Genomic DNA, 15,275 nt, shown 5'->3' with positions numbered 1-15,275 from the left:
TTGTGTGTGTATATATATGTTGTTGTTATTCAGTTGCTAAGTCATGTCCAACTCTCTGTGACCCCATGGACTGCAGCACGCCAGAATTCCCTGTCCTCCAGTATCTCCCTGAGTTTACTAAAACTCATGTCCATTGAGTCAGTGATACCATCCAACCATGTCATCCTCTGTTGCCTCCTTCTCCTCCTGCCCTCAATCTTTCCCAGCATCAGGGTCTTTTCTAATGAGCTGGCTTTTCACATAGGTGGCCAACGTATTGGAGCATCAGCTTCAGCATCAGTCCTTCCAATTAATATTCAGGATTGATTTCCTTTAGGATTGACTGGTTTGATCTTGCTGTCCAAGGGACTCTCAAGAGTCTTCACCAGCATCACAGTTTGAAAGCATCAATTCTTCAGTGGCTAGCCTTCTTTATGGTCCAACTCTCACATTCATACATGAATACTGGAAAACCACAGCTTTGAGGTTTTGTCAGAAAAAGTAATGTCTTTGCTTTTAATACGGTTTGTCTAGGTTTTTCCCAGCTTTTCTTCCAAGGAGCGAGCATCATGGCTGAAGTCACTGTCCACAGTGATTTTGCAGCCCAAGAAAATAAAGTTTGTCACTGTTTCCATTTTTTCCCTATCTATTTGCCATGAAGTGATGGGACCAGATGCCATGATCTTTGTTTCTTGAATGCTGAGTTTTAAGGTAGCTTTTTCACTCTCCTCTTTTACCCTTATCAAGAGGGTCTTTAGTTCCTCTTCACTTTCTGCCATCAAAGTGGTGTCATCTGCATATGATAGGTTGTTGATATTTCTCCCTGCAATCTTGATTCCAGCTTGTGGTTCATCCATCCTGGCACTTTGCATGATGTACTCTGCATAGAAGTTAAATAAGCAGGGTGACAACATATAGCCCTGATTAACTCCTTTCCCAGTTTTGAACCAGTCTGTTTTTCCATGTGTAGTTCTAAGTGTTGCTTCTTGTCCTGCATACAGGTTTCTCAGGAGACAGGTAAGTTGGTCCAGTGTTCTCATCTCTTTGAGAATTTTCCACAATTTGTTGTGATCTACACAGTTAAAGGCTTTAGCATAGTCAGTGAAGCAGAAGTAGATGTTTTTCTGGAATTCCCTTCCTTTTCCTATGATCCAGCAGATGTAGGCAATTTGATCTCTGGTTCCTCTGCCTTTTCTAAATGCAGCTGGTACAACTGGAAATTCTTAACTCACATACTCCTGAAGCCTAGTTTGAAGGATTTTGAGCATAATCTTGCTAACATGTGAAATGAATGCAATTGTATGGCAATTTGAACATTTTTTGGCATTGGCCTTCTTTGGGATTAGGGCTCCCAACATGGATCAGTGGTAAAATAATCTGCCTGGCAACACAGGAAACACAGAGAAGCAGGTTTGATCCCTGGGTAGGGAAGATCCCCTGAAGTAGGAAGTGGCAATCCACTGCAGTATTCTTGCCTTGAAAATTCCATGGACAGGAGAGTCTGGCAGACTAGTCTATGGGGTCACAAAGAGTTAGACATCACTGAGCAATTGAGCATGCATGCATTCTTTAGTACTGGAATGAAAATTGACCTTTTCCAGTCCTGTGGTTCACTGCTGAGTTTTCCAAATTGACTGGCATGTTGCATGAAGCACTTTAACAGCATTATCATTTAGGATTTTAAATAGCTCAGCTGGAATTCCATCACCTCCACTAGCTTTGTTCATAGTAATGCTTCCTAAGGCCCACTTGACTTCACACTCTAGGATGTCTGCTTCTGGGAGAGTGAGCACACCATCATGGTTATCTGGGTCATTAAGACCTTTTTAGTACATTGTATTCTTGCCACCTCTTCTTAATATCTCCTGCTTCTGTTAGGTCCTTGCCATTTCTGAATTTTATTGTGCCCATCTTTGCATGAAGTGTCCCCTTGGTATTTCTAATTTTCCTGAAGAGATCTCTAGTCTTTTCCATTCTATTGTTTTCCTCTATTTCTTTGCATTGCTCACTTAGGAAGTATGTCTCCTTCCTATTCTCTAGAACTCTGCATTCAGTTGGGAATATCTTTCCCTTTATCATTTGCCTTTTGCTTTTGTCCTTTTCTCAGCTATTTGTAAGGCCTCCTCAGACAACCACTTTGCCTTCTTGCATTTATTCTCTTGATGATGGTATTGGTCACTACCTCATATACAATATTACGAACCTCTATCCATAGTTCTTCAGGCGTTCTCTCTCCCAGACCTAATCTCCTTTGAATTTATTCATCTCCTCCACTAGATAATCATAAAGGATTTGATTTAGGTCATACTTGAATGGTCTAGTGGTTTTCCCTGTGTTTGTGTGCTCAGTCACTCAGTCGTGTCTGACTATTTGCAACCCCGTGGACTGTAGCACGCCAGACTCCCCCATCCATGGGGGTTCTCCAAGCAAGAATACTGGAGTGTGCTATGGATAGATCAACTAAACAGAAAATTAGCAAGAAAACACAAACTTTAAATGATACAATGGACCAGTTAGACCTAATTGATATCTACAGGACATTTCACCCTAAAACAATGAATTTCACCTTTTTGTCAAGTGCACATGAAACCTTCTCCAGGACAGATCACATCCTGGGCCATAAATCTAGCTTTGGTAAATTCAAAAAATTGAAAATATCTCAAGCATCTTTTCTGATCACAATGCTGTATGATTACATGTCAACTACAGGAAAAAACTGTTAAAAATACAAACATATGGAGGCTAAACAACACACTTCTGAATAACCAACAAATCACAGAAGAAATAAAAAAAGAAATAAAAATATGCATAGAAACGAATGAAAATGAAAACACAACAACCCAAAACCTATGGGATTCAGTAAAAGCAGTGCTAAGGGGAAGGTTCATAGCAATACAAGCCTGCCTCAAGAAACAGGAGAGAAATCAAATAAATAACTTAAATCTACACCTAAAGCAACTAGAAAAGGAAGAAATGAAGAACCCCAGGGTTAGTAGAAGGAAAGAAATCACAAAAATTAGGGCAGAAACCAATGCAATAGAAACAAAAGAGACCATAGCAAAAACCAACAAAGCTAAAAGCTGGTTCTTAGAGAAGATAAATAAAATAGACAAACCATTAGCTAGATTTATCAAGAAACAAAGGGAGAAGAATCAAATCAACAAAATTAGAAATGAAAATGGAGAAATCACAACACAGAAATACAAAGAATCATAAGAGACTACTATCAGCAACTATATGTCAATAAAATGGACAACTTGGAAGAAATAGATGAATTCTTAGAAGAGTATACTTTCCAAAATTGAACCAGGGGCTTCCCTGGTGGATCAGACGGTAAAGCGTCTCCCTGCAATGTGGGAGACCCAGGTTTGATTCCTGGGTCAGGAAGCTCCCCTGGAGAAGGAAATGGCAATCTACTCCAGCACTCTTGCCTGGAAAATCCCATGGACGGAGAGCCTGATAGGCTACCATCCACGGGGTCACAAAGAGTCGGACATGACTGAGCGACTGACTTCACTTCACTTTCACTGAACCAAGACCTCCAATTTCAAGTGTCTATGGCACAAAATTGAACCAGAAAGAAATAGAAAATCTTAACAGACCAATCACAAGCATAGAAATCAAAACCGGAATCAGAAATCTTCCAACAAAGAAAAGCCCAGGACCAAATGGCTTCACAGCTGAATTCTACCAAAAATTTAGAGAGAGCTAACACCTATCCTACTCAAAGTCTTCCAGAAAATTGCAGAGGAAAGTAAACTTTCAAACTCATTCTATGAGGCCATCATCACCAAAGATGCCACAATAAAGGAAAACTACAGGCCAATATCACTGATGAACATAGATGCAAAAATCCTCAACAAAATTCTAGCAAATAGAATCCAACAACATATTAAAAAGATCATACATCATGACCAAGTGGGTTTTATCTCAGGCATGCAAGAATTCTTCAACATTCACAAATCAATCAATGTGATATGCCACATTAACAAATTGAAAGATAAAAAACATTTGATTATCTCAATAGATGCAGAGATAGCTTTTGACAAAATTCAACATCCATTTATGATAAAAACCCTCCAGAAAGCAGGCATAGAAGGAACATACCTCAACAATAATAAAAGCCATATATAATAAACCCACAGCAAACATTATCCTCAATGGTGAAAAACTGAAAGCATTTTCCCTAAAACCAGGAACAAGACAAGGGTGCCCACTCTCACCACTACTATTCAACATAATTTTGGAAGTTTTGGTCACAGCAATCAGAGCAGAAACAGAAATAAAAGGAATCCAGATTGGAAAAGAAGAAGTAAAACTCTCACTGTTTGCAGATGACATGATCCTCTACTTGGAAAACCCTAAAGACACCACAGAAAATTATTAGAGATAATCAATGAATATAGTAAATTTGCAGGATATGAAATTAACACACAGAAATCCCTTGCATTCCTATACACTAACAATGAGAAAATAGAAAGAGGAATTAAGGAAACAATTCTATTAGCCACTGTAACAAAAAGAATAAAATACTTAGGAAGAAATCTACCTAAAGAAACAAAAGACCTATATATAGAAAACTATGAAACACTGATGAAAGAAAGAAGACACAAATAGATGGAGAAATATACCATGTTCATGGATTGGAAGAATCAATATGGTGAAAATGAGTATACTACCCAAAGCAATCTATAGATTCAATGCAACCCCTATCAAGCTACCAACAGTATTTTTCAGAGAACTAAAACAAATAATTTCACAACTTGTATGGAAATACAAAAAAACCTAGAATAGCCAAAGCAATTTTGAGAAAGAAGAATGGAACTGGAGGAATCAACCTGTCTGACTTCAGACTATACTACAAAGCTACAGTCATCAAGACAGTATGGTACTGGCACAAAGCAGAAATATAGATCAATGGAACAAAATAGAAATCCCAGAGATAAACCCATGCACCTATGGACACCTTATCTTTGACAAAGGAGGCAAGAATATACAATGGAGAAAAGACAATCTCTTCAACAAGTAGTGCTGGGAAAACTGGTCAACCACTTGTAAGAGAATGAAACTAGAACACTTTCTAACACCATACACAAAAATAAACTCAAAATGGATTAAAGATCTAAATATAAGACCAGAAACTATAAAACTCCTAGAGGAAAACATAGGCAAAACACTCTCTGACAGAAATCATAGCAGGATTCTCTATGACCCACCTCCCAGAGTAATGGAAATAAAAGCAAAAATAAACAAATGGGACCTAATTAAACTTAAAAGCTTTTACACAACAAAGGAAACTATAAGCAAAGTGAAAAGACAGCCTTCAGAATGGAGGAAAATAATAGCAAATGAAGCAACTGACAAAGAATTAATCTCAAAAATATACAAGCAACTCCCACAACTCAATTCCAGAAAAATAAGCGATCCAATCAAAAAATGGGCCAAAGAACTAAATAGACATTTCTCCAAAGAAGACATACAGATGGCTAACAAACAAATGAAAAGATGCTCAACATCACTCATTATCAGAGAAATGCAAATCAAAACCACCAAGAGGTACCATCTCATGCCGGTCAGAATGGCTGAGATCCAAAAGTCTACAAGCAATAAATGCTGGAGAGGGTGCAGAGAAAAAGGAACCCTCTTACACTGTTGGTGGGAATGCAAACTAGTACAGCCACTATGGAGAACAGTGTGGAGATTCCTTAAAAAACTGAAATAGAACTGTCATATGACCCAGCAATTCCACTGCTGAGCATACACACCGAGGAAACCAGAATTGAAAGAGACACATGTACCCCAATGTTCACTGCAGCACTGTTTACAATAGCCAGGACACGGAAGCAACTTAGATGTCCACCAGCAGATGAGTGGATAAGAAAGCTGTGGTACATATACACAATGGAATATTACTCAGCTATTAAAAAGAATGCATTTGAATCAGTTCTAATGAGGTGGATGAAACTGGAGCCTATTATACAGAGCAAAGTAAGTCAGAAAGAAAAACACCAATACAGTATATTAATGCTTATATATGGAATTTAGAAAGATGGTAATGATGACTCTATATACGAGACAGCAAAAGAGACACAGATGTAAGAAGTCTTTTGGACTCTGTGGGAGAAGGCAAGGGTGGGATGATTTGAGAGAACAGCATTTAAACATGTATATTATTATATGTGAAACAGATCACCAGTCCAAGTTCGATGCATGAGGCAGGGTGCTCAGGGCTGGTGCACTGGGATGACCCTGAGGGATGGGATGGGGAGGGATGTGGGAGGGGGGTTCAGGATGGGAAACACATGTACACCCGTGGTGGATTCATGTCAATATATGGCAAAACCACTATAATATTGTAAAGTAATTAGCCTCCAATTAAAGTAAAAAAAGACATCTCCCAAACAGAAAAATAAATAAATAAAATATATGTAAATCTGTAGTATTAAAAAAAAAAAAGAATATTGGAGTGTATTGCCATACCCTCCTCCAGGGGATTTTCCCAACCCTGGGATTGAACCCAGGTCTCCCAAATTGCAGGTGGATTCTTTACTATCTGAGCCACCAGGGAAACCCAATGGTCTTCCCTACTTTTTTCAATTTGAGCCTGAATTTTGCTAGAAGAAGTCATGGTCTCAGTTACAGTCAGCTCCTGGTCTTGTTTTTTACTGACTGTATAAAGCTTCTCCATCTTTAGCTGAAAGAATATAATCAATCTGATTTTAGTGTTGACCATCTGGTGATGTCATGTGTAGAATCTTCTCTTGTGTTGTTGGAAGAAGGTGTTTGCTATGACCAGTGCATTCTCTTGGCAAAGCTCTGTTAGCCTTTGCCCTGCTTCATTTTGTACTCCAAAGCCAAACTTGCCTGTTAAATCCAGGTATCTCTTGACTTCCTACTTTTGCATTCCGGTCTCCTATGATGAAAAGGACATCTTTTTTTGTGTGTATTAGATCTAGAAGGTCTTGTCGGTCTTCACAGAACTGTTCAACTTCAGCTTCTTCGGCATTAGTGGTTGGGGCACAGACTTGGATTACTGTGATGTTGAATGATTTGCCTTGGAAACAAACTGAGATCATTCTGTTGGTTTTGAAGTTGCACCCAAATACTGCATTTCAGACTCTTGTTGACTTTGAGGGCTACTCCATTTCTTCTAAGAGATTCTTACCCACAGAAGTAGATATAATGGTCACCTGAGTTAAATTCACCCATTTCTGTCCATTTTAGTTCACTGATTCCTAAAATGTCAATGTTTACTCTTGCCATCTCCTGTTTGACCATGTCCAATTTACCTTGATTCATGGGCCTAACATTCCAGGTTCCTATGCAATACTGTTCTTTACAGTATCAGATTTTACTTTCTCCACCAGACACATCCACAACTGTGGTCTCTTTTTGCCTTTTCATTTTGTTCACAGGGTTCTCAAGGCAAGAATATAATATATGTACCTCATCTTCTTTATCCATTCATCTGTTGATGGACACTTAAATTGTTTTCATATATTGGTCATTGTAAATAATGTTGCAGTGAACATTGGGGTACATATATCTATTTGAATTTTCTTTTTGATATAAATCTATTTTGAATAAATCTATTCATTTTCTTTGGATATAAACCCAGGAGTGAAATGGCTGGATCATATGGCAGTTCTATTTCCAATTTTTTAGGAAACTCTATATTGTTTCCATAGTGTTTATACCAATTTACACTCTCACCAACAGTGCATCAGGGTTCCTTTTTCTCTACATCCTAGCCAATATTTATTATTTGTAGACATTTTGATGATAGCCATTCTGACAGGTGTGAGGTGATATCTCATTGTGGTTTTGATTTGCATTTCCCTGACGATCAGTGATGTTGAGCATATTTTCATGTGCCTGTTGGCCATCTGTATGTCTTTTTGGAAAAATGTCTGTTTAGGTCCTCTGTCCATTTTTAAATCAGGTTTTATTTTTGTATTGAATTCTATGAGTTCTTTATACACTTTGGATATTTAGCCCTTATTAGATTTACTTAAACCTAAATGCATGCATGCATGCTAAGTCTCTTCAGTCATGTCCAACTCTGTGCGACCCAATGGACAGCAGCCTACCAGGCTCCTCTGTCCATGGAATTCTCCAGGCAAGAGCACTGGAGTGGGTTGCCATTTCCTTCTCCATTAAATCTAATTATTTAACCTAAATCTTAAAGGTTCCTTTATATGGCCCTGTATATTTATCATTACTTTCCCAAGACAGTGTACATTTAATTTATATTAATTCAATAATTAAGAAAAAAGCAAAACATTTCTACTGATAGCCCCTTGGACATTCAAAGTTCTCATTTCAATTCTTCAGAGCTTGTAGGTGAGACTGGATAGGGTATTTAGTTACCCACTACATACAATGTCAATGCAAAGAGCTCCTAGGAAAGATAAAGAAAGACCAAAAAGGTCCTAGAGGTTGATAAGGAAAAGATATGAAGAGAGAGCTAAAAAAAAGTAAATATAACCAGCTCTCACACATACTAAAACATGCTAAGTCTCACTCATCTTAAGATAAATGCATATCAAAACTATACTGAGACATCTTTTTTCACATAGCAGATTAGGAAAAACCAAAAATTTGGTAACACTGTAGTCAGGCCTATGGGGAAACAGGCACGCGCATACACTGTGGAGGCAAACAGGAAAATCTCCCATGGAGGGTGATCTGGAAGCATATGTTCTCTGGCCTGTCAGGGTTTCTCAGGTGGTGCTGGTGGTAAGAACCCACCAGCCGATGCAGGTAGATGTAAGAGACACAGTTTCCATCTCTGGGTCAGGAAGATCCCCTGGTGGAAGGCACGGCAACCCACTCTAGCATTCCTGCCTGGGGAATCCCATGGATGGAGAATCGCATGGACGGGGGAGCCTGGCGGGCTACAGTCCATAGGGTAGAACAGAGTCAGACACGACTGAAGCGACTTATCACGCACGCACACACATGTTCTTTGGCCCATTACTTTGAGAATTTACTGTGTAGATACACTTGTATATGTGTGAAAAGACATCAACAGCATTATTTGTTATATACCTAAATATTAGTAGCCCAAATGTCCATTAGAGGGGACTGCTTACTGAGGTATAATACAGTAAATAAATACAATAAATAAATACATAAACTGAGGTACAATACAATAGATGCTATGCATTTGTCAAAAGAATGATGATGAATGTGTGAAAGAAAGAGGCAAAGTGCAGAACAGTGTGTGTGATCAGCTACCCACTGCGTAAAAGAGGGAAAATATGAGTCTACATTTGTTTTGCTTGTATACATACAAAGACATTCTGGAAGGATGTAAAAACCAAAGAATTGTAAATTGTCACTATGGTTGTTGAGTAGTATGACTGTATTCAAACAACTAAAGTTTTAGGATCTTGGCAAGGAAAAAGACATGAAGTCATTCACTCTGCCTTTTCCTCTGCATGTCTTCAGGCAGAGATACACACCCTCGAATTCAAACAACAAAAATTGACTCCAGCTGATTTGCCTCAAAACTGAGACTGCCATCTGCCTTCTAAATCTCAAAGCAGGCACACACAAAAAAGCAAAAAGCCAGGATAAGGGGTTCTCTGTAGCTCACAGAGTTATGAGTTGATGTATTTAACACGTAGATTTGAAGGGAACCCCACGGGTGATTACAAAGCGGCCTCTGAAAAGTTAAAAGCAAGCAACACAAATGTATCTGCCTAAAAGATAACGCTTAACAGAAGCAAACGCCTGCAGCCTCACCCTTTTGCCCTGAGACAAAAATGCAGAGAAGATTTTCAGTCCGAGTAAGAGTTTACATTCCTGGGCGCCCCACTCCTCTGTGGTTAGGTTTGTAGCCTGTGGCTGAGTTGGACACAGTTGCTCTGTGATTGTCATATTCACTATTTTCCTCTATGGAAATGTCCACTCAATGGACATTCCTTTATGGAAATGTCCACTCAATGGACATTCCTTTATGGAAATGTCCAATGTAGTACAAACTTCTTCGGTTAATACAACCCTCACCAGACAACAATATGGCCCTTTATTTTTATGAGTGCTGTTCTGATTATTAAAGCAAGAAATGCCACGACTCCTCAGAAATCACAAACATGCCAAGAAGCCTGGGTTCTGCTACTGTGGCCCTTTGCCCACCAAAACCTGACTCAGCCATCACTATTTCTCTGAGTTCAAGGCACTCCTTATGGATAGCTTTTGGCTGAACATTTAGGATACTCATGAATATTAGAACTTCGAGCTTTAGTAAGAGACATACAGATTTTGTAATCTGGCTAAAAAAAAAAAGCATTCTGGCATTCTGAAGATAAGGTGAGGAAAGATTTCAACTTCAATGAAAATACTTTCAACTAAAACTTTAATTAAAGTTTTTTTTTTTTTTTTTCCATTGCAAGTCGTTTATTTCTCTGGTGAACTGAGTAAAGTTTTAATTAAAACAATTTTGAAGATTAAATTGGGGTCATCACATTTCAGTGATAAACACATTTTGAAAATGAGGACTCGTCAAGTTTTAAATTCCATGCCTTTTATAGCTTCAAGCCCCCAAAATCAAAGATCCCCATTTTTAAGGACCTCCTCATTTTTATCAGTATAATAATATCATCATTTTCACTAACAGAAACAGGATCCAGCTGAGGCTATATGATTTACTGAGGATTTACCAAGTATGCGTACTTAGCAAACAGATTCTAGCCATTTCTGTGTTACAGATGAGGACTGGAGTACAGAAAGATCAGGATTTAAACCTGGCTCCTTCCAACTGCAAAGTCCACAATTTTAACACCATCACTCAGTTTCTCCTAAGTTTGTGCAAATTGCACACCTGGGAAATGCCAAGGAGAGTCTGGAAGACAAGATCCAGAGAGTAGGCTGAGCCCTAACTGTAGCCACAAACTCCTATACAGAACAAACTCAACAAGCCACGTGAGCACAGAAAACAAGGAGACCTAAGAGGACCAGAAACCATTGTGCAAGAGGTGAGCAAGGTTCAGGAGTGCTGCACGGCTGCACGGAGTGCATCCAGGAAGTCAGGCCTCCCAAGCCACCCACCGGGGGACTGCGCAGAGGGAAAACCCACAGGAAGCCCTTCTCCAGCCTGCGCCAGGCAGTACAGGGCCAAGGCTCCTGGCCCTTGTGTGCTAGAGACGAAGTGTGAAACCTCACACTTGGTGGTCGTGGTGGCTGACACTCGGGAGGTTCGTGTAGCCCCCACCCAGAAGACATACACCCAGGTATCCCTAGGGCAACCTTCGACAGTCTCCCTGCCCAACTCTCTGCAGCCTGAATTAACAAAAATGGCCTTCAAAGACAGTTTTGGGGAATCCCAGATACAAAGATCAACATCCAACCACATACCCACAAACATTTGAGGAAGATTAACATCATAAAGGAGAAGCACCCAACTCTGATAACCGCGCCTCCAAGCAAGGCAGCTGCAGATGGGCAAGAAGAGACCCCTCCCCACTCCCATCTCCCCCACACACAAAGCTAGATTAAGTTCCCTGCTATTGAGCCAAGGACCTAATGCCCCTGGGAGCATGTTTTCTGCCCCCCGCCACCACCACCACCACCCAGGACAGGACAGGATGAGGCATATTCCACTACAGCTCTCCCTTGGGCCTCAGAGTCTCCAAGGGGAAGTGAGCAGTTGACAGTGACAATGCTTGGGCAAGGCAGGGTCTTTCCAGATCTGAGAACCTGCACCTCTTGCTTTCCCCTTACATTACAGCTCAGTGAGAAAACCTACACAAATAACCCAGTCACCGAGATAAGGGGGTGTGGGCAAACTTTGGACTGGCTGATGATTAAACTTGCTATTGGCAACCACTACTCTCATCTGGGAGTCAGTGCCTGAGCTCCCCTAAGCAGGATCTTGGGCTATAGCTTTCCAGAATCTGGGGGGGCCATTTCCACCTAGAAACAGTGTTATATAGCAAGAACAAGCCCTCAAAATAAATATGAATGACGTCTTAGGGAGATACAAGGGGACACAGCATCCATACCAAAGAACTGGCTGAAAAGCTGGGAAATTAAAGTGAAAGAGGTGATCTATAAAACACAAAAGGTTTGCTACAGAGCATAATGGACAGAGCCAGAGGACAAATCAGCAACGTGGAAGACCAAGCAGAGACTGCAGTACCAAGACACAGAGAAGTTAAAGCACAAACAAAAATTGGAGAGACAGGGAAGATGCTCTGGGTAAGCTTCAGGCTCTGCCCGCTGAGAATGGGGTGGGGGGACGGGATGCCCCAGAGAGCCAACCTGAAGAGCAAAAGTTAAAATTTTGCATAAGCTTCTCCTTCTCCTCCTGCCTCTGTAACTCAGCCTGCCCCTTGTAAAGTCTAGATCACGTAGGTCATGTAATCTCAGAAAGAGGGGCTTACAATCCTAGGAACTGAAGTTTATCTCACTCACCCTTGTCCTGCTCTTGGCAATTGCCGAGCCCCTGCAAACCTGCCGAATCATGCCTGTCCGTGTAAAGGACAGCTACCCCCTTGCTCATCTTGACTGCTGTTCCCGCACACGCGAAATCCCTTAGTTTAAACCAGCCTATTAACAGCTAGTGTTGTCCACTGCAGTCTGTCCATAAAAACTCTGTAACCCCTTTGTTCAGGGCTCAGAGCTTGGAGTGTTAACTCCTCTGGGCTGGCTGGCGTAATAAACCTGAGTTCTCCAACTCTCCGAGTGTGATGCTTGGTTTCTCGAGTAACCCACAGCAGCAGGGACGTGGAGGGTGGGAGGCCGTTCTCTCCTTGGGCCCAGGCGGCCATGGCCTAATGATTAGTCCACAGACTAAGGAGTTCTGCTTGGTGACACCCGAGGGAAATGTGTCATGGGCTACCTCTCTTGAAAGCAGTGGGATGGTTAGCGCAGATTAAAATGGAGTCCAAGGGCGAGATACTTAAGTTATTTCAAGGAAGGGATTAAGGGGTGCCAGTCAGCCTAGGCAGTGGAGCCAGAGGCAGCAGAGACAGGACTGGCCTCAGCAGCACTGATTTCTCACCAGAGCAGCCCACACGAATATCTGAGAGTCAGTTCCCCGATGCTAGAAGTAAGCAAGCATAGTCTGAACAAATAATCAGAGGATTTGAGCCTCAGATCCAGGTTAATAGTAAAAGCCCCATCAGACCCAGAGCTTCCGCCGCGGGCAGGTCTTCATCGGCAGGAAGCACAGCTGTGTCAACCGCTCCCACACAGATGGACGCCGCTGTCACTTCTCCCAAGACCTGGGCTGCCACTCAGCCTCCTTCCCCTTCACCTCCCAGTGAGGGACTCTTGACTGGACACTGGCCGCTCCCTGGCGGCCCAGGGCTGCTCCTGCAGCCAGATCCCTTCCTGGCAAGGCCCTGTCCTCCCAGCAGGCGTGAACAGGACACTGAGTCCAAGAAGAGCTCCAAGGCGTGCGTGGGCAGTTACTCGGAAAGGCACCCAAACCAGGGATCTGCCCCTTGGAGGATTTCCTCCCGAGGCTCACTGAGGAAGCATACGGCCCACATAAGAGGCACTTCCTATTTAGGCTATTTCTATTTCTGGAAGGCAGACAAATCTGCCTGGCTCTTCCATTAAGAAGTTATTTTCAACACAGATTTGAAAAACTCAAAGCAAGAAGAAAAGGACATTGGAAGTAGCTATGTCAAAACCTGGGACTCGAGGGCCCTCCGGAATGTTCCTTCTCCTTCCGTCCATGCTGGGTCCAGTGGAGGACAGTGCTCAGCGGCAGGCAGCAGAGCTCAGGGCAGCTCACGGAGAGGAGCGGGGTGAGACCCCCTCGGGTGACGTCTGTCCAAGTGCCCCCCAGCCTCATGGTCCTGAAGAGTCTTACCAAGCATTCTTGGCCAGAATTATCTGGAAGTTTCCTCACTTCTCTGCTTCCGGGGAGCCCTAACCTCAGCTGACAGGACAGGTTTTTCCACTTTGACTAGTGTGAGGCAGATGTAGAAGAATGTCTAATGACCTGTTTGTCAAACTGGCTCACCCGGCAGTCCTGGCCCAGGATCTCACTGACCCTCGCTCTCTCAGCTCACGCACTCAGGACCCATCCACACTTTCCAAGGGTGCCTTCTGTATCCAAGGCCGGGGGAATGCTGACGGTGTGAATACGGTTGTGACAAGCCTTTCTGGGGCACAACTGTGTTGCACAAACCCAGGACAGGCGCCTATAGCCTGTCTGGTACCACATGCATATTCATGGGCGCTGCAAGGGTTAACCATTCTGAACAAGCACACGGTGGGCTGCACAAGTCAAAACAAGTAGAAGCACTAACAAACACACCCAGTACACACACACAATAGACAACTACCAAAACCCCAAAAGTAAAAAAGTTGGTTTTTTGTTTTTTTTTTACTAATTTTTATTAAAGTTTGGATCTTTTCCTAACTCTACTTGGAGGTATAATGGTAAGATTATTTCCAAAGCATGCTACCTTCCAAGGATTTTTAAAGGGTGGTTTTATCCCGACATTGAGAATAACTTGAGTATCACTGCTCCTATTTCTGACAGTTTTCCTCAGGCAGTGCTGAGAATTAAGTCTGCAAGGATCTTTCCTGGGGTGAAGTTGGTGGACTGGGGAGAAGGTGGGGCAGAAAACTCATCCAACAGGGACAGAACTAAGAGGGTAAGTGCTGTGAGAGGCACAGCTGCAGATTCCTGAAGCCAAATACTGTCCCATTTAATTCAGAAAGAAGTGAATGAGAGAGAGGCCAGTTAAAGCAAATTTAACCTTGGAAGTCAGCACCCAGTGACGGAGGAGGTATGCAGGTTGGATCCTAATCACAAAATTTCTGTACTTCAGCAACAATTTTTTAAGTAAATTGCAATATTATTCTCCTGGCTGCAAAAGTAATGCAAAACAAGAACAAAAGAACACGTGCTCATTGTAGAAAACATAAGCTCTACAGATAAGTAAAAGCTATAATCCCCGAGGACTGTACTACTCTTTGAGTGTCACCTGCTCCCAGGCTGTGGTCTCGGTGCACATATTTCTGCTTTGCGGAAATGAAATCCAACATGCAATGTTTTAAAATAGGGCCCCCAGAGCTCTGGGTTCAAGGCGAAGATCATTTCATCGGTGAGATTCACCACTCCCACCCCTCCACAACTGCCCATCGAAGCGACCCCGCTGCTAGCTGTTAGCGGGGCTGGGGCTTCCTGTCAAGGTTCACGGGAGAAAAGGGCTCTGCCGGCTGCTTGTGGAAGTTGCTCAGTCGTGTCCAACTCTTTGCGACCCCATGAACTATAGACCATGGAATTCTCCAGGCCAGAATACTGGAGTGGGTAGCCTTTCCCTTCT

The 15,275-nt window shown here is 42.1% G+C and overlaps 1 protein-coding gene across 6 annotated transcripts in view; it reads right to left on the bottom strand.

The window, feature by feature from the left end:
* The window catches only part of LRRK1 (leucine rich repeat kinase 1), a 135,928-nt gene that overhangs the window by 108,177 nt on the left and 12,476 nt on the right, over positions 1–15,275 (bottom strand). Inside the window, exon 1 of one of the 6 annotated variants that reach the window (XM_086364891.1) lies at positions 13,626–13,775. The exons of the other annotated variants lie outside the window; for them this stretch is intronic. Coding sequence (XP_086221017.1) covers positions 13,626–13,671 — 46 coding nt within the window. The 5' untranslated portion in view covers positions 13,672–13,775. Of the gene's footprint in view, positions 1–13,625; positions 13,776–15,275 lie in introns of those variants that run through there. 6 annotated transcript variants of the gene reach the window in all.

Source organism: Bos grunniens, chromosome 21 (genome assembly GCF_055505025.1).
Source record: "Bos grunniens cultivar Pamir isolate PY7600 chromosome 21, Bosgru_T2T1.0, whole genome shotgun sequence".
Taxonomy (NCBI): domain Eukaryota; kingdom Metazoa; phylum Chordata; class Mammalia; order Artiodactyla; family Bovidae; genus Bos; species Bos grunniens.
This window is presented reverse-complemented; position numbering and strand designations above follow the sequence as displayed.